Source organism: Belonocnema kinseyi, chromosome 2 (genome assembly GCF_010883055.1).
Source record: "Belonocnema kinseyi isolate 2016_QV_RU_SX_M_011 chromosome 2, B_treatae_v1, whole genome shotgun sequence".
Classification (NCBI taxonomy): domain Eukaryota; kingdom Metazoa; phylum Arthropoda; class Insecta; order Hymenoptera; family Cynipidae; genus Belonocnema; species Belonocnema kinseyi.
In genome coordinates, this window is record NC_046658.1 from 101,720,096 (window position 1) to 101,746,464 (window position 26,369).

At 28.5% G+C, this 26,369-nt stretch overlaps 1 protein-coding gene across 1 annotated transcript in view; it reads left to right on the top strand.

Moving 5' to 3' along the window:
- The first annotated feature begins 10,371 nt into the window (after positions 1–10,371).
- LOC117182921 overlaps positions 10,372–26,369 on the top strand; it is a 63,971-nt gene continuing 47,973 nt past the window's right edge. Inside the window, exons 1-3 of the mRNA XM_033376034.1 lie at positions 10,372–10,461; positions 10,546–12,084; positions 15,431–15,620. Coding sequence (XP_033231925.1) covers positions 10,372–10,461; positions 10,546–12,084; positions 15,431–15,620 — 1,819 coding nt within the window. The remainder of the gene's footprint in view (positions 10,462–10,545; positions 12,085–15,430; positions 15,621–26,369) is intronic.

Below are 26,369 nucleotides of genomic sequence, written 5' to 3' on the forward strand. Positions count from 1 at the left end.
GATCGAATCGGCTGTGTATTCGGTATACCTGGGAATTTTGCGAAGAAGGTAAACGATATGAGATACCTGTTTTCGACTACTCCTTTGTACCTATATTTCTCGATTCCCATCTCTAGCTGTAGTTCTCATCAAAGAGAATATATCGAATGAGTCTTGAAACACAATAAAAATTCGGGGATAAATTTTGTTGCACCTAATTTCAAAATGGGGTTCGATCTCGCTGGGAGTTGATGTGCAAAAATATTGGCTATTGTTTTTGCTGCAAAACTGTAAAAACTGTTGACAGCAGATGACGTTTCTTACCCCGAGTCCAAAGGGAGCGATCCCTTTTGTACACGTCACATGCTCAAGAATATTTTTTGTTGCAGGGAAATGGTACCCTGAAATTAGCGTTATATTCTTACTCTGTTTTTTTTTTCTAATAAAGACTGTCAATTAACGTATGAATAACAATTTTGTAATCTTTTCATTTCGCATAGAGGCATTGCACTTGTGTGTCCACTGCCCATGAGAATAATCCATTATGTGCTCTAGCGCCTTTTAGTGCTTGTCTTTCACCAGTAAACGAATACATACTACATTATTCGCTTATTATCGACCATTACGTCCATTGTCTCAACGAAAAAATTGCAGGGTGATTTATTCCCTCTGTAACTTGTATTGAAGTTTGTCCAATTACAGTCATCAGTTTCAAACGCAGGGATGTCCTGTTAAATGATAAGATGCACCACCCACGAGGAATAAAAAGGAATTGCACGGTACATGCTTATGTTTAGAAACTTAAAAAAAGAACAAGAATCTAACTATCAAATTTAGAAAAGACACTCTCAAATGCCTCGATTCAATTAAAAAAGTAAAGAAAAGGAGGAAAGAGAAAGAAGACAACCTCCAGCAGACTTCATGGGAAGAAGATTCTAGTTTCTTTCAGTGTTTTGATTTGTTGCAAAATTTGTTTTTGTTGGCTTGAAAGTGTAGTTGAATGAACATCGAAATTATCGTAGATTTTTGTAAAAGGTTTTGATTGTCACTACAATTTTTTTAATAAGACGAAGAAAAAAACTAAGAGGTTTCTTTAAAATGAGTTAAAATTCTTCCTCTTTTTTCCTTTTTTATGTATTTGTCTAATGAGCCGAAAAGGAGGTCACTTTACTTCAGGAAGTCACTTTATTTTGATTCAAGAAGTCATTTGTTAATCATAACAAATATAGAGAAGCACGTGGATTTATAATTCACATATAAATATGATCAAAATGAGTTAAAATACAAAATTTGATATTATTTGATTTTGAATTGAATAGAAAAAACTTCTTTCAAATAAAAACATTAAACCTTTTTTTCTATCCATATTAATTACAATAAGTGTAAAACTAATGATTTGCGAGATTAAGAAGCACGCTTTTATTTTATATGTAATTATTATCTTTTGTATTTAATGAAAAGCATTTGATATAAAGATTTTGGGATATTTTTTAAGTTAAAACAACAATTAGATGTACTTCTCAAGGCATTGTACGCGAAAATCAAAATTCCATTATTGTTATTATTATTCTTAATAGAATTAGTTAAACAAATTATTACCAGAATAAAATTCTCATTTTATTGTTTTTTTTTCGCACTAGTTTGTATATAATATTTAATTAAAAAAGTGGACTGGGATTTAATATTATTCTTTATCTTTCAAGGAATTTTAAGAAATCGAAACAAATTTAATGGGATTGCGAAGAATTCCCAATCTTAATAAGAATTTTAAAGAATTTCAGGGAATTTAAAAAGTTTTTACTTTTAGTCATTCTAAGGAACTTCACAACATTTTTAACGATTTTTATGTGATTTCAATAGATGTAAAAAATTTCTGAACAATTCAAAGTGTTTCTATAAATTTTAAAGAATTTCGCAAGAATGAAGGGTTTTCGTAGGATTTAGGCAATTGAAGAAATTTTTAAATATTTCAATGAATTTTTCAGAATTTGAACAATTCTGTGTGGTCTTACCGAGTTTTACACATTTCTAAATATTTTAAAGAATTTTAGGGAACGTTATAAGGTTTTTGAGTATTTCAGTCATTTTATTTTTAAAGACTCTCAATAAAGTATTTTAAAGTATTTCATGGGATTTCAAAAATTATATGGGGTTTTCCAGTATTTTAAAGTGTTGACAAACATTTTAATGTTGTCACAGGTTTTAGAATATTGAAAACAATTCAATAAATTTCAATAATTCGAAGGAATTGCAAGGGATTAAAAGAAAATTTAAGATGGCTTTAGGAACTTCAAAGATTTTCCAAGAGCTTTAAAAAATTAATAGGATTTTAATCGATTTTTAAGGATTTTTAATATTTTACGATATTTTAAAACATTTCTAGAGATTTTCAACCGCTTTTAATTAATATACTTAAGGAATTTTCAAAGGTTTTTAGGGTATTTTCAAAGATTTCAAGAAATTTTCAAGAGGTTTAATAAACTTCAAGGGATTTCAAAATATTTTGAATTTTTTAGGGATTGTAATAGATTTAAAAGAAAGTGTAGGGAATTAAAAAAAATTGTATTGGGTCTTAAAGGCTATCAAAGAATTTAATGTATTCCCCAAGATTTCAGGAAATATCTTTACATTTCACAGAATTTCACGAATTTTACTTATGCTACAAATTCTTATTTTCGTCGTATTTTTAAATTGGATTTGATTATATAGATTAATTTTAATAAAAAATCAATTAGTTTTATACGCTTTTTTTAAATAATTAAGATTATATTCTTAGAAACAACTTTAATGTTGCAAAAGACTTATAACATCAGTAAAAATTAGTTTAAATTTATAAAAAATCATTGTTAAATTCAAAAGTAAAGAAAACATGGATTATTTTCCTATTGTTGAACTAATTATATTTGTTGTAAAATAACTTCTATGTTACTGGTTAGTGCCATATTTTCGTACAATTTTTTCGAGCTTTTAAATGCCTTATTTTGATCACTTAAAGCCACTTCTATTCTAATAATAATTTTACGTATTAAATATTATTCAATAATCTTTTGTTATTGATCTATTTAAATGTGAAAGTTATCTGCCAAGCAATAAAATCAATGAGCAACTATTTTGTTACCGGATGACATCAAAATTTGGGGATATTAAAAAAATTATTATAACTCTCAAACTATAATTGTAAATCAGAAAAAAGCTTTATTTTGTATTTCTGAAATTAATTACGAAAAATACATGTACTTAACAAGTAGATCTTAGGCTTCCTATCAAAAGATACAACGCTAAAAATTTAAATAAAGGTTGTCATGGACATGATATTGTAAATTTTTTATTTTTTGTCATAAGATTTAATAATTTTCAATCTAAAAATCCTGTAAAAATTTACATCTTATGTTTCCAAAAATTACAACTTTGTGACGAAATGAAAGTTCATATTGCGTTGTGTTTATCTTGATGGCTCCTAATGGCAACAAATTACGATACCATAATTTACTCCCAAACGATTCTCTCTACAGGCAAGATGCATTTCTAGATAATAAAAAATAATAAAACCTTCAGTTTATTAAGCAAAAATTTTTCGATGCATAAGGTTCAAGTGAAAATAAAAATAGATTTAAAATTTGGTCACATTTTATTTTTAAGGTTTTCTGTTTTCTTGGTATTTATGAATCAGAAATTTTTATTGAAATCAAAACTTAAGATTTTAACGATTGGATCAGATTCCAATTTGGATTTCTACAAATAATAAATTTATAACAATTTTCTTATCTATTGTCTAGATAAGAAAATTTCAAAAATCAGAGAATTTCATTAATCGGATGCCGAAAAATTGGTATCATCCACCACATTTCGAAAATTAAACCAGATTTGAGAATCTTTGATTTTCTGATTCTTTTAACAAAGTTAAAATAAATAGACATTCCAAAATAATTAAAATCGAGATCTGAGATTGTATATTGTGAAATATTTAATGACAACTAAGAACTAAAATTTCTACATTTAGGATGAGTTTGTGGAAAATTGTAGTATCTTCTTTAATCACGTCTACTATAAAAATAAATATTAACATTTGTAGTATAAATATTAATCAGTTTAATAGTGTAAATAGTAAAAATGTATTTAAACTAGAAAATTTGAACTCTCTAAATCTTTTATTTTACACACTAATAACTCGTTTCGATTCGATATCATTATCACCTAATTATTCCAGAAATTTACTTACATATTGCATAATGAATAAATAATATTACCAGTGGGTATTCTTTAATTTAATTATTATTTTAAAACAACGAAATACATTTTTTTATTGGATCACAGACTGTGTTTTCGCGTACAGATCTTATTTCCTTGAGCGCATTGGTTCCTCCATAATTTTCGTATACCGAAAATCCGAGTTTCGTAAAAGTATAATAGAAAACTAAATTTATATTCTCTGATCTTTCCGTGAGCTGTACGACGCCTGAGGGAATCAAAGGAAAAGATTCATTCGGAACCCTCGAATTGATCCATGTAGGCGTGACTAACGATTCCTTTGTCCAAATTAAATTCAACATTCAGAAATTTGCTTGAATTTTGTCCAAAGGAAATAAAAAATACGAGAGTCTCGAGAACTGTGTCCACAGAGTGAAAAATATTTTTAAAATGCAGAGCCGTTACTCGAATCGCGATGAATTTTGCGATCAGTATCAGTATCAGTTACTACTTCCAAAAAAAGTTTAAACGCTTAATTAATGTGTTTGTACTAATAAATTGATACACATTAAGTATATATATTTTTTTGCGAGAATTTTTCATGTTTAACTAAAATTTAATTCGCGAATGCATAAGGTAAATAAATAAAAATTGATCGCTTTCATTCTTCAAATGAATTGTAAATTAAGCTTTTTTAAATTAAACAAAGATTGGAAGAAAGGACCTACAAAAGATTCTATTCGAAAAGAATGTAAATAATCTATTACGAAATTTTCAAAAGATTTTTTATTTTTCTTAACCAATTGTGCTTTATTATATGAAAGTCTGACATCTGCTATCAACGGTCAAGTAACTTAGGGGGATCAGAATCATAAACCTCAGTTTCTTTATTCAACATACTGCGAAGTTCTATTCCCCTAAGATAAAATGTGAATCCCTGCTGAGAAATAAGTCCTCTTTATTTGTGTCAAAAATAGGGTAAGACGTCTTTACGACATTAAAATTCCGAACAGTGCCATATTTATTACACCTTTTCAGTCACGCAATCTATATGAAGACTCTGTAGCTTTGATTGAAAAGCAAACAACAAAAATTTATCAAAGCTTTCATAGTTATTAAAAAATGATAAATCATCTTCCTAAACAATGAAATAATTTATATCTATAGTCTATACTGTTAGAATTTTCTGTAGGCATTTTCTGAGATGCATCACTAAAGCTTTATGCAGAATCCTCTTCTAAATTTTCTTAAACTGTAACAGAAATTTCAGGAATGGTAACTGCATAAAACTACAGTCACATGTTTCAGAAAATTCAGTTGCAGTTTAGTAATTTTCAGTTACTATAACAGGAAATTTCAGTACATTAACAAATTTTTTTCGGTTTATTAATTTTAATATAAAACATGTAGTCTATATTTGTCGTGAGAATATAAATAGCAAGGAAGCATCTATGTTAGAATATGATGTGCCATTGTATCAAATATACAATCAAAGCTCATCTTTTATGATAAGAAGTTTTTTTTCATATTCTATTCATTAAGTATATTGTTTAACATGGTTATTTACTCAAAATCGCTCGTATATGGTCTTGCTATAATTTTTATTTTTAAGACAAACATATAATGCAGATTTATATTAAAATTAAAGTACAAAATAACATTTTCTCTATACATAACATGTTTGGAGAAATTTACGCACTAAATTTATACATCATGTTATTTTCTTATTTATATACATAATCTTCGTACGTAATTTTTTCGTGAAAAAATTGATTTTTCAACCAGAAAATATAAATGATGATTTGTTACCAAAGTGGTTCCGCCAAAATTTTTAACAAAAAAGTTAAATCCTCAAACAAAGAGAAGATTAACTTCCAAGCCAACAGTAGCATTTTTGTATGAGAAAGCTAAAATTTCTACTAAAACAGATGAATTTTCAAGTCAAAAATACACATTTGAAACAATTGAATTTTCATCCGAAAAGAACTCATTTTCATTTTTCAACATCAAAATATAAGTTTGGAACAATAAGTAAATTTTTTGCGAAGATTCTTCTTACATTTTTATTCAAAAAAGACAATGCTTCAACGAAACAATCGAATTTTAAATAAGGAAGGATAACTGTATTGAAAAAATTGTTAAATTTGTATACAAACAGATGCATTTTTATCAAAGAAGGATGTCATTTCTACCAAAATAGATGATTTTCCAAATCAAAAAGACAAATTATCAAAAAAATAGTTGAATTTTCATCCAAAAAATATTTCAGTTTGACTTTTCAGCATGAAGACATAAGTTTTAAAGGAAATAGACATTTTCTATGAGAATAGTTTCATTTTGTACCCATAAATATGAATTTTAAAAAAAGCAGTAGACTGAAAAAAAATAAAAAGACAAATTTTCGAAAAATAGTTGAATTTTTAACCCGAAAGTATTTAATGTTTAGTTTTTAGCATCAAAATATGAGTTTTCAAAAATTTCAACCAAAAGGAATGTCTTTTCAACAAAATTGTTAGATTTTAAATCAAATAAAAAAATTTATGGCAAAAAATATAATCTTGTGGAGAAAGCAATTGCAAAAAAATATAAATGCAAGGCAAAAAGTTACTAATTAGAATATTATACCAGGGTTACTGCAAAGCTTTATTTTTAATTTTCTCTAATTCCCCACTGGTCGATTTTTCATTTTCCGTGACGATATTAATATTTAAAGACCAAAATCTTAAACTTGTAATATTTTTAACCTAGAATCTTTTACAAGCACAATAAAAAAATAACAAATTAAAAATTAAAAAATTTAAAATTGATCCTTCTTGACTGTTTAAAGTTATAGAAATTCTCTGACTTTTACACGATTTTTGATCTCTAAATCCCTGATTTTTCTCTAACGATAACTTATATTTCTGTTACCATTGAGGAATTTTAGGAAACTATTTGTCACTTTCTGAAACCGCTTTTGAGGTTAAATAAAAATGTAGAAATTTGCTGTAAAAACTACTGAATTTCGTTTTCAGCAACCCAATTTCGTAAACTTCAGTTACATTAGTATTTGAACCCTTCAAGGACCAAGTTTTGATCCCGTTAAATAAAAATTCAGGAATAATGATTTTCTAATCGATTTTTGCAAAAAAAATTTAATTTTTATATATTTCTCGCTTGCTATTGAGTAAACAATAGCTCAAAACCACCTTAAGCGATGCCGAACAGTTAACTTTGATCTAATGCACGCATTGATTTTGCGGAATTCTAAGCCCGCTACCTAAAAATTACAAAAATCGAAAATAGTAAATGTGGCTCGACTGCAACATTAACAGTTAAAGGGTTAAGTCTCGGACTTTTCCGAACATTTCTGACAGTGATAAAAGAGGATAAAGCTGAAAAAGAATTAATAAAGTTATAGCTTCTAAAAATTAAATTAGTTTACGATGGTCAATTAAGTCAATGTAGAGCAAACATTACAATTTTGCATAATTAATATGAACCTGTACTGAAAGATGTTCCATGCACAGGTAACATCATAAACCAGTATTTGATTATCGGCACTCCATCAAGCATTTAATTATTGATGACCCTGTCTAATTTATCACTGCGAATTGAAATTTTGATTACATCGCTGATTAATCGATGAGAATCAAGACCATATTATCGACTCGTTCAGCATCTAATATTTTCTAGCTAAAGATTTTAATCTTGAAAAGACAAGACATTAAAACAATCCAAGCTATTCGATTTATTTTAATCCTCAGAAGAGAACCGGTGCTTTATACTCGTACACAACAGGACAACATGATCGTTTTCTTAGGTCAATGTCCCGTTGCAGAATCTTATTTTTAAATCTAGGATTTATCAAGGTGGTGACTTGACCGACAATTTTGATTTTTTATTATTTACATAATTTTGGTCAATTTAGAAAAGTGAGTAATAAACTTCTTTGTTCACGTGCAACTATCATTTAATGCACTTAACATAGAAAAATTTAACAATTTTACGCAGAAATCACCGCTTTCTTTTTATTAATTAAAAAGTGAGTCTTGAGTCTGATTTCGTACATTTTTAAATATATTTACACTTTATGAGAGAAAGATTTCTTTTTTCGTTATAAGAAAAACCTTTTGCAGATGTTTGCTCTGTGAGATTTTTTTCGGTGACTTGAAGTTTGTGAATTGAACTGATGATATTCCGAACATACAAAAAAATAATTTTTCTCACGTTTGAGTCTCTCATTTATTCTGATTGGAAACAGAGAATTTTAGAAAACAAATACCGCTTTTATTTTATAGGACAACTTTTCGTAAAGGAATATTTTACTTGGAACAGGGCATTTTTTTAAAGCATTATAATTCCGATTTACAAGTAAAAGAATTTAAAAAAAACCGGTTCCAGGGCATTCAAAAAAATTTGAAAGTTCCCTCTAATAATTTCGAGATAAAGAAACTATTTTAAGTAGTTTTTAGATTAGAAGTAGTATTTCAAAGAAGAAATGTCTCTTATTTCAAAATCGAAAATTTTTGTTATATTGTTCGCAGCAAATTCTTCCTTTCTTAGATAAAAATTTAATTACTTGGTTCAAAAACTCTTGTGTTGAAAATTAATTTTTTTTTTGAAGATTCATTTTAATTAAAAATTCATCTCTGTTTGAAAATGTAACTACTTTATTGAAAATCAATTCTTTGACTAAAAATTTAACTAAAAATTCCAATAGAAAATTTAACTATTTTCCGCAAAAAACATTTTTTAACAATTAGATTTTTAACAGAAAATTTAACTACTCTATTTTTGTTTGAAAATTCATTTCTTTTTATGAAGGATCATTTTAGTTGAGAATTTATCAGTTCAGTTGAAAATTAATTTTTTAAACTGAAAATTTAAATCTTCCGTTTTTTTTATTGAAAATTGAACTTTTCTAGTTTAAAATTCCATCATTTGTCGAAGATTCATCATTTTAATTCAAAATTCATTTCGTTGGTTGAAAAGACAGCTATTTGATTGAAAAATGGTTTTTTCTTTGTATAAAAAGGAATTTTTTTAAACTTTAAATGTAACTGTTATTCCCGTTGAATATTCGATAAGTTTAGTAAAAATTCATATCTTTGGGTGAACATTCATTTTTACTAAAAATGTAATTATTTAATTTTTGTTTGAAAATAATTTTTTTTTAGTTAAAATTTATTTTTTTGTGTACAAATTGATATTCTTGGTTGAAAATTGAACTGGTTGATCCAAAATTCAATTATTCTAGTTAAGAAGATTCATCATCTTAGTTGAAAATGTAATTATTTGTTTGAAAGTCAGTTTTTGTGTTGTTAAAAGGTTATTTTTTGAGGAATGTAGTTTTTGAACTAACAATTTAACTAATTTCAATTAAATATTTCATAGATTTATTTAAAAGTTCATCTATTTTGCTTGAACATTATTTAAAAAATTTTAAATTGAATGATTTATGTTTCGTTTGAAATCCGTTTTTTGTTTGTTAAGAATTAATTTTTACAACTGAAGGTTCAACGATTCCATTTTTTGTTAAAAAATCTTTTATGATGCAATTTTTTACTATGTTGTGTTAAATGATATTTAGAATAAACGTCATAAATTAAAATAAATGTTTCCGTTTTTCGGCAATAATTAATATTTTAATTTTGGTTCACCTGGAAAATTGAAAAACTTAGCCGGAAAATGACTGGGAATTTTAAATCATCCGTCGAATCGCCACCCTGTTTATTCTTGAAATAAATGTGAATCTTTTCTCATTTTAATAAGAACACAAAATTATGAATTGATTATAAGAGAGTGAAATGTAGCCAGGTTATTGATAATTAAAAAAATGAACTATGAACGAAATTATATTCATTTCTGAATTAAGAATCTATAAATTCGTAATTCAAAGAATCATTTGATTTCCAGTCCGTCGGAATTTCGCTAAACTCGAGTTCCAAGACGATGAAATATTCGCTTGGACTAATTAATAACTTCTAGGGATGCGCTCTATCCACAATGAGAAACGATTCGCATAACTTGATTGGGCTATCTCAGCACAGATTACATCATAAATGCAGGCTTCATTACTCCCCAAAGTGAGAATAACTATATAGCAAGCAGCACGCTTCGAATTTCACTGCTGACAGCCCGAGCCGTACAATCTCCCACTATTAATGGATCTGGAGCCATGTCTGTTTTTATTTCTTATGGAAATGTTATAACAATGGTGAAATGGTATCAGCTATTGAAAACCTTATTGAAAGGAAAACTCTAAGGATCTTTCGTTTCGGACTTTACATTCTCGATCAAGATATAATGAATGTTAGAAAATTAAATTAATGATCATTTCAAAACATTGCTGGGTTGACCCTATTCATGATGTCAGCAATCCTTTCTCTGTTTCAGATTTCCATCATGTTCCAACCAACAATGCCGAACGATCCGGATGGTTGCGAGGGTTCACAGCTTCCCTGCCAGTGTTCAACCATGTCGAACGCAGATTCAATACTTCAAAGAGAGAGATCAGAAAGAAACCTAGGTAGTAAAAGGATATCAAAAGTCCAAGATCTACCCCGAGGCTTGGAAACCTTACAGAACATGTTCGAACCCATCAGGAATCGAGAGCCATCTCCCTCAATCCAGGAAAGTCAACAAATTTGTCTGGATAACTCTACAAGCGTGGAGAGTATAGATGAGGGGAGCCTAGCTTCATCACCGGGACCAATTGAAGTTCAGAAAAATATCTACTCTCGATATGGACAGACTCTCTCCTGCAGTCCTCGCAGTGCCGATTCAAATCGAAACCTGACCTTCGAAACTGCTCGCAGGGTCCAGGAGACTTCCAATTTTCAGGATAACCAACATCGTCAGTTGTCCAGTCCTGGCTCCCTTCTAGACTCGAATTCTGATCTCAATGATATGTCTCTTCATGACATGGAAAATGATGTAGATGATGGAGATCTATCCAGTTCGCCTACTAAAGAAAAGATTAAGATGCAGGTTCTCTACAAGCATCATCACGAACCTAGTGTCCATAGTCATCTCCTCAATGAGGCTCATAGTCATATATACAAGCACGAGAACCCCTGCAAACACGACACTTATTGTGGGTCCAATTTGGATGCCAGTGATGCAATGATGGCTTTTCAACATCCACGACAACACTCTCATCATCACCATAAAATGTCCAGTCTTTCCCACCATCAGCACCAACCCAGCCATTCTTGCGGAACAACCTCCAATTTGAGTACTTATGTTTACGGAACTCCAGGTTCTTTAGTCACGACACCAAGTCCGAGTCCATTGAACCGAGGAAGCTCACAGAATATTTACCATCATCCTGGAACACCGACAAATAATTCCAGTCTGAGTATCATGGACCACCGAAATTCACCCGCTGCTCATCATAGAATGGGACTCGCAGGAAATGGGAGTAGAGGCAATCATCATCATGGAAATGCCAGTTTTGTTGATCCCTCGGGACACCATCATGGAACAGCAAGTGTGATGAGTGGAACCTCTTCAAATTCGAGTTTAATAAACCACGGAAGCTCGCCAACTGTTCATCGACATGTTGTGAATGCCAATAGCAGTTTATCGACGACTCCACTCATCAGTCATCATCACAGAAGTTCCTCAGGCAGTCTTACTGGGAATTCGACTACAAATCACCACCACGTGAGTTCCGGCATTTCCTGTGAGTCTTCCTCTTCCAATGCAAACACGAGAACACACAGCAGACTGGACCATATCCACGATCATCATCATCACCTACAGGCGGTTCACGCGCTTCACTCGACCCTACCAGATACGAGGCCAAGGGAAAGAACACCCTCGAGCCTAGATCACCACAGCAAACATCACTCCCATGTACGCACTCACAGTCGTTCTCACTCACACAATGAAGCCAAACATGCTGCTTTAATGGGAGTTAATAATATTCAGGTATGTATTTTGTCGTTCAAAAATGTCCAGAGCCTTCAATTTTGGACAAATTTTGAATTTAAAAAAAAATGAAATTTCATTAAACTCTGAAGAGCTTGACGCTCCGAACTTTGGTCTTCTCTATTTGTTTATTAATCATTTTTTCACTTAAAGTATAGAAAAACTGAAATTTTGTACATAAGAAATTTTTACGCTTCAATAACTAATCAGGAAAATTTTATATTATCTTAAATGAATGTTTAGGGACTCATAGAATACAAATAATTTGTTTATTACTTCATTTATTTGTTATAAACCAATTTTATAAAAAAAATTAGCAAATAGACTTATTATCGGTAAAAAGATGCTGTTTGCTAAAAGTGCTTTATATTTAAAATTTTTTTTAACAAATATAAAATGTTGGCCCTTTCTCATAGACAAAAAATGTTGCACTAAAAATGTTTTAGGCTGTTGGAGGAATAACTGCTAGCAACAAAAATATTTAAGAACTTAACAATGACCATTGTTATAAATAATTATCGCGACAAAATATTCAAAGTCAATGTTTTATCCAATTTCAATTTTCTTTAATCGCTGGAATGGCTACTGATATTCCTAAAAAATGTATCCTTGATAATATTTAGTAAAATATAACAACATCAATTTGTATAAGCAAATAATAAATCCAACTAATTGTTTTACAATTGTTTGACCAAATATTATCGAAGATTATATTATTTTCAGGAATATCTGTACCCATTCGAGCCATCAAAGAAAATTTAAATTTGATAAAAAAACTTCAAGTTTAAATATTTTCTTACAAGAATTCTTAATAAGAGCGGTTATTGTTAGCTTTTCTATTATTTTTGAGATAAGCAGTCATTCGCTCAATAGCTTAAAACATTTCCAGTGCAAAAAAAATCTATGCGAAATGGCCAAAATTTGGAATTTCTTTATCTAATTTGTTTATAAAAATTTAAATTGTTATATTTAATCAAATATTATTAAATATTTATTATTTTAATGAATACCTGAAGTTATAATTTGAAAAATCTCAAATATTAATAGTTTGCCACAAGAATTTTTGATAAGAATCGTTATTATAAACTTTTAAATTATTTTTGTAATTAAATGTCATTTCTACATTAATTTGAAGCACTTTAGCACAACATTTTTTTACTGATAATAATACTATTTGTCAATTTGTTCGTAAAATTTGTTTACAAGACATAAATGGAATAATAAACAAATTATTTGTATTCTATGAGTCCCTAAACATTCGTTCAAGATAATATAAAATTTTCCTTATTAGTTATTAAAGCGTAAAAGGTTCTTATGTACAAAATTTCAGTTTTTCCATACTTTGAGTGGAAAAATTATTAATAAACAAATAGAGGAGACAAAAGTTCGGAGCGTCAAGCTCTTCACAATTTAGTGAACTTTCATTTTTTTAAATCAAATTCGGACCGAAATGAAAGGCTCAAAAAAAATGTTTGACTTTTGAAGTATATCGGTTTTTGAAAATTGCCTTCATTCAGTCAATAATACCTAGAAAACTGACAGCAACTATCCAAAAAAGATGTCTAATAGTAATGCAAATAAAAAAAAATTGAATTTGTTATAAAAAAGTACGTGAATGAAAATGGTTTCGTGGGCATTGGCGATGATTCCTATAATATTTGGCCACATTTTGGTAATTTTGTATCATTTTTAGTACAGCCTGATTTACAAAAAAATTTACTTGCCCAGAAATAATTTCTAATAATAACAGGAAATTTAGTAAGTGCATTGCAATTTAAAAATGAAAAACGAAAAATTTGTTTTAAGAATGTCTTTGAATGAAACAATTTGTAATGCAAATATTCTTAAAAATATGTTCTATAATGTTTTATGACAATTTGTTTTTTCACAGTCTTAAAATAAACAAATTATCAAACCTTTTTTAAAAACAATTCTTTTGAACAAATTTTTACTATAAAAATTTTTTTTGCGTACGTTGTTACACACATTTTTTAAAAGAAATAACTCTTTAACTATAATTTTTTTTGATTATTTAAATTCCTACTAGATTCTGAATGTTTTCATTAAGTTTTCGTAAAAAAAAGTCTTAAAAAATATTTGAATAATTATTTGCCTACAACGTTTTTGATAATTTTGTGTTTTTACTACAGTTTGATCTTTAGTAAAATACATTTCATTTGCACAAGTATATATACTGATAACAAGAAATGAATTTCATTTTAACTAAAATAACACAAATGTTAAAAAATATTTCTGTTATAAAATAAATTTGTATTTTTGCACACAAAGAATTGGTTAACAATTTTTTTTTCGTGAATTCTAAATCGCTAAAAAATATTTTTTATATTTTGACATTTTTGGCTACACATAGTCATTGTTTTCATCAAATGTATAAAATAAAAAATTAAAACAAAATTTTTATTTGTGGTTGATCCGGAATCAGTCTGTTTATTGAGATTATCCCATTTTCGAAATAGGAATACAGTGAGAGGTTGGGGTTGGTTAAATATTTTCTTTTCCCCCTATTTTTTATTTGTAATGTAATGTTCTTTAATGCGCCTGAAAGGAGATTGTTTCCAAATCTAATTTTGATTTCCGAATTTTTTCATGCCCTGATTTCGCTGCATAAAATTATTCACAAGAAAGCAGTTCTGATTTCAATTTTAAATGGGAATTCAAATTCAAATTTAAAAATAAAAATTATCATGCATTTGACGACTGAAATATTAACCAAAGAATAAAATTAGCAATTGTAAAATTGCGAACTTATAAGAAATTACAGAGAAACTCTTCTATAGTGCCGATTTTGGGGCTGACGTCAGGTGGGAACTAACTCATTCTAGCCCGCTCCGCTTTTGTTAGTTCATGCCTGATTTTTCGCCTGATTGACAACTGTAGACCCCGCGTAGCTTCTGTTGACCCTACCTGCGGCGCGGCGTCAATTCTCGAAAGGGCTATTGAAGGGTTTGACTGTATAAAATTCTGATAAATTCAATAAAATTTACTGATGAGGGTCACCATTTTGTGCCAAAACATTTAAAGCAATCTAACGGTTTTCAACTCATCTGACCCTAAAGCCAACAACAAACATCAAGTTCTTTACGAAATTTCGTATTGATGGTCAATACAAGCCCCCCCCCCCCCCCAGATAATTATTTTTAATATTTATCCTATATTATTTCTTGAAGCTAATCTTCTTTCTAGTTTGTAAGAAATTGAAAAATCTAAGAAATGTTTTGCAAGTCAAATGAAGTGTTAAAACTCTCGAAGACTGACGAACGTGGTAAATCTTGGGAGGCAAAAAATGCTAAAGAATGTTTAAGAACGGGATCTTCTTTGCCCTCAGGTATCGACGCCCTCGAAGAACAAGTGCCAGTGTCATATGATACAGCAGGGGAGTGGTAGCAAAAGGGGCCCGGAGGGTGAGATTGACGGGGGCGGCGAAGTGACACTGAGAACGCATCAGCCCCCAGCCTTACCACCAAGACCACCCCCAAGACCTGCCAGACGATTCGAAACTGTGACATCCGATCCTTGTAAGTGATTCATCATTTACCACTAATTTCTGACTTTTTCGTGAAAAAGCTTAACTTGACCTATGCTACTCGATTCCTCGAAAAATTCCACTATGAAATCTAATATTAGGTAGACCTTTTTGAAGTTCTTAGGACTTAGGTTATTTATTCAGCTCTACCATTTTTCGGTATTTTTCTCTATCAAATGACAAATTCAACCTAAATCTTTAATTATATTAATCTCATTTTTGAGAATACCATAGTCGGGGCCAAAAATATTCGATATCATTTTTTTCGCGTAACAATTTTTATATAATAAATTTAATTATTTTAATACACTCGCATCACAAAACTGCATATTTCGAGCCATTAAACGGCTTCCTATCTTAATTCATTCTTAAGATGAATAACTTGTAAATAAATCCCTGTAAAACGTAAAGTGATTAATATTTAAAAATTTTGAAAAATGTATTGCATCAAAGAAGACTGAAGAAATATTTGTGCATTTTTTTCAGATTTTTCCTAACGTCGCACTCGTTCTAGGAACGGGTTAAAGACGTCGCTTAAAAAAGGAGGCGGAAAAACCTTGTTTTTTTTTAAGTTTTACCCTTTTACTATCAACTATTTTTTTTTTAGGAGAAAAGTTATTATATTGTTGAAATGGGATGACTTTAAGCTTCCTGATTCTTTTTAGCAATCAATTAAACATAATTAGAAAACCAAAAGAAAATCGAATTTTTTTAGAAGAAGGAAATAAGATTCTGTGAAATCAAATTCACCTTTTAAATATCAAACAAAATAATTTTCTTCCGAGCTGAAGGGTTTCTGAAATGGTGCCAAACAAGGTTGTTTCAAAAAAATTATTCACTGCTGAAAAATAGAATGAGGACGTTTATAATCTCATAATTACAGGATTAAAATTTTTAACTATTTTAGTTGCAGATTATCCTAAAAAGAGGAATTCATAGTTTCAAAAATAAAATAAAAACTGACTTTGGAAAAAAGCCGTTTCATCAGAAAAAGTTAACCAATCCCAAGTAAATAATTCAAACACTTAAAAGTGCAAATTTTATGGGTTTTGACCATCCTTTTTTTGATGACGACTGTGAATTTATTTTTCAATAAAAATAAAAACATGCTTCCGAGATACAGGAAGAGATATAAAAAAAAATTATTTTATACAAGGAAAATAAAGGTTTGGTGTGATTTTTAAAAATGTCTCCCTTTTACAAAAATTTTTCCTTTTTTTATAAATTCAAGATGTTTCGTGATAGACATCAGTTTCAAGTGTCCTTAGACCTAAAATATTTATCACTTATCATTAACAATAATAGAAGGTGCCATGATACAAGATTGCAATAATTAATTTAGTGGGTTGCAAATTTTTCAATTAAAATTGTTTTTATTCCAATGAACAAGACATTAAAAATCATTTTTAATCGTTATCATAATCGTTTTTGAGTTAAAAAAATGCAATATACTGAATTTAGTTCAATTATTTTTGTAGGTATTTAAATAGATATGTATATGCATTGTTCATTGACAATTTAGCTTTTTTAATTTGATCCCTTGCTTCTTTCTAGGTTTGAACTATTTTAATGATTTAAAAACCTGGGTACTGTACTAAAAATAAGTAAGTTAATTGAGCACAGGAACTTTTGAGCAATTAAGAGACAAATATTTTCCATTAGCTTCATAATAAAAAAATAATAATAAGGTTAAATTTGACCCCACCCCCCTCCTTCAACTGACATTTATGATATAATCTATATCTTATGGGTGTTAAATTAAATTTAAGAAAAATGGTTTCACACCAACAATCTATGCTATGAAACCCACTTCAGGGACCTCTAAATATATATGTTTGAATCTGAGAAATAAAGTGAAGGATAAATAAGCTCCTTGAAAGATTATTAGTTTTGTTGCCGCAGCTTTTGCCCTATTGTTGTCAAAAATTAACCTTTAGCCCTATTTTGAAAAATTTTTGCGCTGTTATCAGATTTAAGAAAAGTTTTAAAAAAATTTTTTATTTATAGAAACTTTATAACATTTAATGATGCAAGATTTGCATTTCCCAACGATTTAGCACTGGCTTAATAGTATAGATAGCTAATTATAATTTTTTAATTTCTTTTTTAGCTAATTTTTTTTTCAATTCAAGTTGAACCAAAAATATGCTTGTGTATTTCTTCTTTTCAAACAAAACTAATTTGACGAAAATTACTATGAACAGAATTTGAAACAAGTATCCCATTAACCAATAAACATCGAAAAACGTCAATTTTGTTGATATTTAAAAAGATCCCAATTGGATACAAAATTCCTTTTGCTGAAATATGGTGTTATATTATTATTCGTTATTGAAAACTTTATGCCTGAAAAAATCGCAATAATTTTTAAATCCGTGGACAAACATTTTTTTTTTTTAATTTCAAGGACATTCATTACCTCGGTGGTAGCCAATATCTGAAAAAAAATAATCACGGGTGTTCCTGAACAAAAAATACTTTAGTTTTTGTAAAGATAAAATTGAAAATCTCAGCTAAAAAAGAATTCTGAAATTATGGAACCAACTACATGTTGCAAATGAAGGTGTTGCCTATATTGGTACAGAGTTTTTAAATTTACAAAATTTACAATAAATCTGGAAAAAGGTTGAAATTTCTTGAACTCATTTTGTTCATAATAAAAAATTTTAGAGTTGAAAATAATAATTTATTATTAAGTTAATAACAAAAGAGTAGTGTGGTCAATGAGCAAAAAATTGCACTAGGATGCCTAAAAATTATTTTCTTCTCCGGAAAATAAAAAGGGCTTTCGGATTATTGATGGAACGGCTTCTTAATTCTGTTTTTTTTTTGTAGATTTTTGTCATTTATTTCCAGAGTCTAATAACTATTCAAAGTTGAGCATTCTGAAAAAATCGGAAGATAATGGTACTAAACCCTTTTAATTATCAGAAAATTATCAAAAACATCAAGGAATTCCAAGAGCTTTATAAAGTTTTAAGGGCTTTCAAAAATTTCGAATTATTATTTTGAATGTTTTAGGATATTTCAAAGGATTTGAAAGAATTTCTAATAGATTTAAATAATTTGAATAGATTTCAAAGGATTTTCAATATTTTAGGGTATTTTTAAAAATTTCTAGGAATTTTTAAGAGCCTTAGATAGTTTTATGGGATTTTAAAAGATTTAAAATTATAAAATTTTTTTATATTTTAAAGGATTTGAAAGTATTTTGGATAGACTTGAATACTGTGATGGGATTCTAAACAATTTAAAAGCGTTTAGGGCATTTTTTAAAAGTCCTCAAATTTTCAACAGATTTTAATAATTTGAAGGAATTTAATAGGATTTCTTATATTAGTATTGGAAATATTCTAGGGTACTTCAAAATATTTCGGAATTTTTTAACAAATTTAAATAATTTGAAAGAATTTTTAAGATTTGAGGGTATTTAAAAAAACTTCAGGAAATATTCAAGATAAATAAAAAAATTCAAGGAATTTCAAAAGATTTCATAGTATTTGAAATATTCTAGGGTATGATTATTGATGGAACAGCTTCTTAATTTTGTTTTATTGTAGATTTTTTGTAATTTATTTCCAGCGTCTAAGAATCATTGAAAGTTCAGCATTCTAATTATCTGCAAATTTGAAAACTCTGTATTAGCATAGCCCTCATCTGCAACATTTACTTTACCCACTATGTTTACATTTTTCCTTCCGATATTTTAACTATTATCTGTACCAAAGTTAAGGTATCTATGCACTTTTAGAGCAGATAGTAATACATCAGATGATAATCGTGTGATTACTGAATAAGTCTTCTTCAGTCGGAATTCATACACCTTGGATTCTATCTGTTCACCGTCACTCGTTGTGATTTACCACCCGACCTTACCCGGTTCGATTAAGAATCTGACTGGCCGAGTCGAATACCGACTATTTCATCGATTGGCCGAACTCTGGCGTTAAAAATGATGAACAGTGGTCGTTAAAAATTAACGAGGTGACCATAGCATGGAATAATGTATGCACAAGTATATTGCTTTGCTGTAAATTCAGGTCCCTGACTAAGGCGTCAGTTATTTGGTATAAGTTACTTTGGATATCATTTTTCATTGTCACAATTTATTTTATCATCGTATCCATTTGTACTTTTAATTAAATATGATTATTTTATAACATAAAATAATTACAACATGTTGTTTATTTTAATCAGGTTTATTCAGGGTTGTCGCAGATTAGCGAAAACCTGGAAATGAGGGAAAAGGCAGGGAATTTTGTGGGTCAGTAAAATACAGAAATCTTAAAGAGAAAAAAATGCTAAAGTTATAAATAAAGTCAGTATAGTCACTTTTTGAAATAAAGAGACCACTGAAGTCGTTTTTCTTTCAATAAAATGACCCAAGAGTAACACTATTGAATTGGGGTCTCTATACGTATTTCAGTTAAACAAAATTTTTTTTTAATATTGTAGGTTTTCTTAAAATAATCCTGAAATTGTCAACAGATTTCAATAATTTGAAGGGATTTCAAAGTATCTAAATTATTTTAGTGCGCATTTAAAAAAAATGTTTAATAAATTTCCATTATTTTAAGAAATTCCAAAACAAAGTTCGAAGGGATTTTAAAAGTTTTCAAAATATTTTAGGATATTTTAAAAGATTCCAAGAAATTTTAAACAGATTTCAATCATTTGAATAGATTATAAAGGATTTAAAAGAGTTTAGTGTATTCTAAACGATTCCTCAAATTTTCAAAAGATTTTTTTATAAGGAATTGCAAAATATTCCATACTGTTACAAAAAATTAGAGGGTATTTTAAAAGTTCCTAAATGTTTTTCGAGATTTCAATCATTTTAAAGGATTTCAAAAAAATTTTAGGATTCGAGGTTATTTAAAAAAATTTAAAGTAATTGTTAAAAGCTTTAGAAAGTTTGAAGTGATTTCAAAAGATTCCAAATCATTTGAAATATTTTAGGATATTTTAAAGGATTTGAAAGAATTTTCAATATATTTCAATAAATTAAAAGCATTTAAAATGATTGCTAAGATTTGAGGTTATTTTTAAAAATATCAAGGAATTTTAAGAGCTTTAGAAATTTTTTTTGAAATTTCAAACGGTTGCAGATTATTTTAAATGTTTTAGGATATTTTGAAGGTTTTGAAGGAATTTTCAATATATTTTAATAATTTGAAAGGATTTCAATAGACTACAATAATTTGAGGTGATTCCAAAGAATTAAAAAGTTTTTAAGGTATTTTTAAAGTTTCCTGAAATTTTAAACAGATTTAAATAATTTGAAGGGATTTCAAAGGATGTTTTTAACTTACAAGTAACTTCAAAAGATTTCATACTATTTAAATAAAATTAGAGGGTATTTTAAAAGTTCCTAAATGTTTAACAAGATTTCAATCATTCAAAAGGATTTTAACAGATTTTTAGTATTCAAGGATATTTTTTAAAATTTCTATTAATTGTTAAGAGCTTTATAAAGTTTGAAGGGATTTCAAAAGATTCCAAATTATTTGAAATCCTTCAGGATATTTTAAAGGATTTGAAGGAATTTTTAATAAATTTCTATAATTTTAAAGGATTTTAAAGGATTTTATGATTTAATGTTATTTTTAAAAGCATCAAGGAATGTCAACAGCTTTATAAAGTTTTAAGGGATTTAAAAAGATTTCAAATTATTTGGAATGTTTTAGGATATTTCAAAATATTTGAAAGAATTTTTAATACATTTAAATAATTTGAATGGATTTCAAAGGATTTTCAATATTTTAGGGTATTTTTAAAAATTTCTAGGAATTTTTAAGAGCCTTAGATAGCTTAATGGGATTTTAAAAGATTTAAAATTATAAAATGTTTTTATATTTTAAAGGATTTGAAAGTATTTTTGATAGACTTGAATAGTGTGATGGGATTCTAAACAATTTAAAAGCGTTTAGGGCATTTTTTAAAAGTCCTCAAATTTTTAACAGATTTTAATAATTTGAAGGAATTTAATAGGATTTCTTATATTAGTATTGGAAATATTCTAGGGTACTTCAAAATATTTCTGAATTTTTTAACAAATTTCAATAATTTGAAAGAATTTTTAAGATTTGAGGGTACTTAAAAAAACTTCAATGAATATTCAAGATCATTAAAGAAATTTAAGAAATTTCAAATATTTCATAGTATTTAAAATATTCTAGGCTATTCCAAAAGATTTCTCAATTTTTTAATAGATTTCAATCATTTGAAAGGATGTTTGAGATTTGAAGGTACCTTTAAAAATTCCGAGGAATTTTCAACAGCTTTAGACACTTTTAAGGTATTTTATAAGATTTTAAATTATTTTAAATCATTTTAAGTCATTTAGGATATTTTAAAAGATTTAAATTTATAAGAAGAAAAAAATTTGTTTTTTATGTCTTGAGAAATTTGAAATTATAAATGAATATAGTTAGAACCTAATACTATAAGCCTGAACGATGTCATAATTATTAGGCAGATTTATTTCTAAAAAAAATATTTTAAGGAATTGTTAATATAATTGAAGGGGTTCTAAAGGATTCGAAAGAATTTATGGCAAATTTGAAAGATTTCAGGGCGTTTTCAAGATTTTACAAAAATTCCAAGTAGTTTGTTATTTCTGTAAAAAAATTTCAAGGGATTTTAAAGTAATCGAAATCTTTCAGGGCTTCTTAAAAGATTTTAAAGAATTTATAATTTATTTCAATAAGATTCCGTAGGGTTTCAAAAATATAAAGAAATTTTCAAATATTCCTGACATTTGATTTGGAATTTACCCTCAATTATTATAAATTTTTTTAAATTTCTTAGGTTTTCCCTTGAATTTTTTTAATTGACTTGAAATTTTCTCTATTTACTCAATTCTACTCAATTCAATGGATTTATTAAACAAATTTCTTAGCTTTTGTTTAATTCATCGTAAAGTTTTTTCAAACTCACATCGAATTCTTCGGAATTTCAACAATATTCTCTATACTCGTTTGAAACTTATTGAATTGAATTAATTTTTACATATTTTTCATTTGTTTTTAAATAAATAGATTTGATTGAATTCCCCGCATTTCCCTTAATTTTCTCTGAAGTCACTGCAATTTTTCTAATATCAATGGAGTTTTTAGAACTTATTAAACTTGATTTGAATTCTTTGGAAATCTTAGAAATATCCTCAATACCTTAAAGTTCACTTGGATTCCTAAATAAAGTTTATCTAATTCTCTTGAATTCTTTCCAGACTAAAAGAACATTAGTCGCGTTGTCAATGCACATTAACAGCCATAGATTTATGAATAATTATGAAATTGTTCTATTCGATTAAAAATGATTCTATTTCAAAAATATTATTCAAAGATTAAAATTGTGGTCTTTAAATACTAATGATCCGAGAAAATAAAAAATTGGTCAGGGAAAAAAATGCGTTGTAAATAAATGTTGTAAATTAATTTTTGCGGCCATCTTTTTATTTAAAAGAAAAGGTCCTCTAAAATGTTAATAAATTTGCGTATTCTTAGACCATACCGTTTTTTTCCAGTACGAATAGCAAGATCTGAAAAGTAAATAATTTGTATAAAATTCTCAGTATTTCGCTACGCGTAGAGACTTACTTATTTTTATATTAATAATGCATAAACTCTGGTCTTTCATTCCAAACATCATAAACTTCTGAACTGTTATTACCTTCATAATGTTGGACAAAAAATGCTTTTTACTAATTGCGACGTAAGAAATAGCTTTCCTTTACATTTTACAACAGTACCATTACTATAAAAGTTTAAATGGCACTTTAGAAGTAACAAGTTTCTGCATATATCTTGAAAAACATACAAGTTTAAACAATAGCGTCGCAAATTACTATCGATTTATTTAATATGAGTATAATTATTTGTGCTCAATTTTATGAGTGTTTTGCTTCCTTATTGGTATCAAATAAATTTGCTTCCTCAGAGGGAGGTTTTTCTCTAACAAAATTTAAATAATCGATACTTTTCATATTTTTCAAACTTATGTTTCTGTCTTACCAAAAATATTATTTTTACAAAACCAGATATCCGATCAGAATGACAATCGATGTGTTCTGTTACAATGAATACATTTTTTACTTGAGGTAGTGTTATATTCCAAATTATAACAAAATTTTTCTTCATAGAAACAATTTAATTTTTTTTTTTAACTTTTTAAGTGGCTATTAATTAGTCAAGAATGGTCTTCGAAACTTTATAATTATTAGATCAATAGTTCTCATTTCGAAGACGAGAACAAATATATAATAAAATCCATTATTGTTGTATTCTCAATATTTAAAAAGTGTTTTTTATATTAAAGAAGAAAATAAATATATTTTTTAAATTTGTAAATCGGTATTGTTAGGTCAAAAAGGTTCGTCAATAGGTCATTAGACGTATCTCAAAGACCCGAAAGAGCATGTCAGATATGTTATTGTAGTATTTTTAATATAAACGAAGTTTTTCTCATATAATCAGAATACACAATTGAAGGGACGGAAAGCCGAACCGAACGAGCGCTTGAGCAGCAGGCAGGAGTGGGGATGACGCGCAGAAAATGCGACGAATGAGGGAACGATCCCCACTCCTGCTTACTGCTTGAGCGCTAGTTAGGTTCTGTCTTCCCAACCTTCAATTGTTTTCGAAACTTCGTAAATCGATACTGGTGGCTCATAAAAGGTTCAACAATAGGTAAATCAATGCAGCTTAAGGAAGCAAACAAATACAAACACACACGCGCACGCATGAACATTAAAAAAAATTATTTTCGGACTCCTGGATTCGAATTATAACGATGTATGCCAAAAAAGTAGATTCAAAATTTTTGGTCATCACAAAGCTAAATGAGCCTTCTAAGTTAAAAAAAAAACAAATCAACGGGGCATTTTTCTGGTTAAAACTTCGAAAACCCATACCCCTATTTAAACCCTGAAATAATAATTTTACCCTCAACTGAAAATAAATTTTTAAATAGTCTCCTATAATCTATAAGGCTGCCAAATAAACTAAGTGCGAACCAATCCTTTTCATTTTATGTCGTCTGGAATTTTTTGTCAAAATAAAAATAGATTTATTCCCATTTGATTCAGCGAGGTATATTCCACTGATTATTCGTGTTCTGTTAATATAAACTTACCATTTATTTTTCACATATACAATTAAAAGATATGTTTATACGTGATTACTATATTTTCAGTATTAAAAAGAAAATGTTTAAGTTTGATAAAATTATATATTTTAAGAGAAATATTAAAAAGTGCTTATGTATTTAAAATATTTTTTTTCTTCTTGTAAACAAAAGCAAAAATTCGATTTTTCAAAAATAATGTTGTTCAATGTGAAGCAGTAGTGTACCAAGAATGCAACTCACGAGATATGTAGTACGTATGCTCAGCTATTTCCAAAGATAAATTTTAAAGTCGGGTTTTTGAAGAAACGTACTTTAAAAAATTTGAGAAAAAGGGCTTCCATTTTGTCATTTTTGAATGTACAAAAATGTTCACATAATCAATTAAAAGCGAGGCGCTAGTCACTGAGGAATCTCATATTGATACGCTGGAAATTTTAAAAGAAATTTTTGAAGAACTCTTAGAAATCTCGGAAATCTGTCGCCAAGCCTGAAGCATTCACTGCTACAGTGAGTCGAACTAACGGCCGACTCCAGCCGAATGCCGCCGAGCTTAACCGAGTCGGATTTCTCCACAAGAGTCCTGATCTCGAGAAGTTTTCTCCCAGCAATCTCAAAGAAATCCTCACTCTCTAAGCGAATTCGATTGAGACTGCCACATTCATAGCTTTAAGATTTCCAGATTTCTCAATGCGTAGCCCCTCGATTAAAAGATTAAAAATCCCGACGTAGAATAAACAAGAAAATCTTAAGTACTTACTCTCGTTAAAAAAAAAATTATTTTGATTTTAACGATTCAAAAAATAAATACAAATGTAATTAAATTGTGAAATTTGAATTTCTTTATTTTTAGGATAGAATCATATATCCAAATACAAAAGAATTCTTACACCATGACTTACATTTTGCTGGAAATGTTGCCTGCTTTGAAATGGAATTAGCCCTAATTTGAATTATGATTTTTTAATATTTTATAAGTCTTCAAAATTATTGATGAATTTTCTACAATCTCTTGAAGGTATTATATAATCTCCTATAAACTGTTCTTCCTAAAACTCATGTTGAAGCATAGAATCAGAAATTCTATAACCTGTTTAGCTTCTTAAGGTTAAAGAATCGGAAAGAAAGAATCTTTAAACCTTTGGAATATTCTCAGAAGAGAAAATACTCTTTTATGCATTTATCGATGAACAATAGAAAATAGAATAAAATTTCTGAAGTAGGTGTCTCTTAAAGACCTAGGCTTAAAAATTATTTCCACAGTTATTTTATTCTCACACTTTTTATAAAAAAAAATCTCTATTTAACGCTCATTATTTTCTGGTCTCACTATCCTTTAGAAAATGTATAGTAACCGAAGTAAACTCCCAAGACTTTGTCACGACCTGCTATTGTTTCACAAGTCGGAAGTAGACTTTCGCATTGTCTATCGTCAGACGTCTCCTATTCTCCTCCAAGTCCACGAACCCTTCATTATCATTCGCAGTTTCTCGTTCTCTTTCGATATCAAATTCGCAACGAAGTCTGCAATATCCGACGGGTGACATAAAAGCGAAAATCAAATCGGAAGTGGCGCTATCTCAGGGTCCGTCTATAAACTGCTTTATCAATTTCG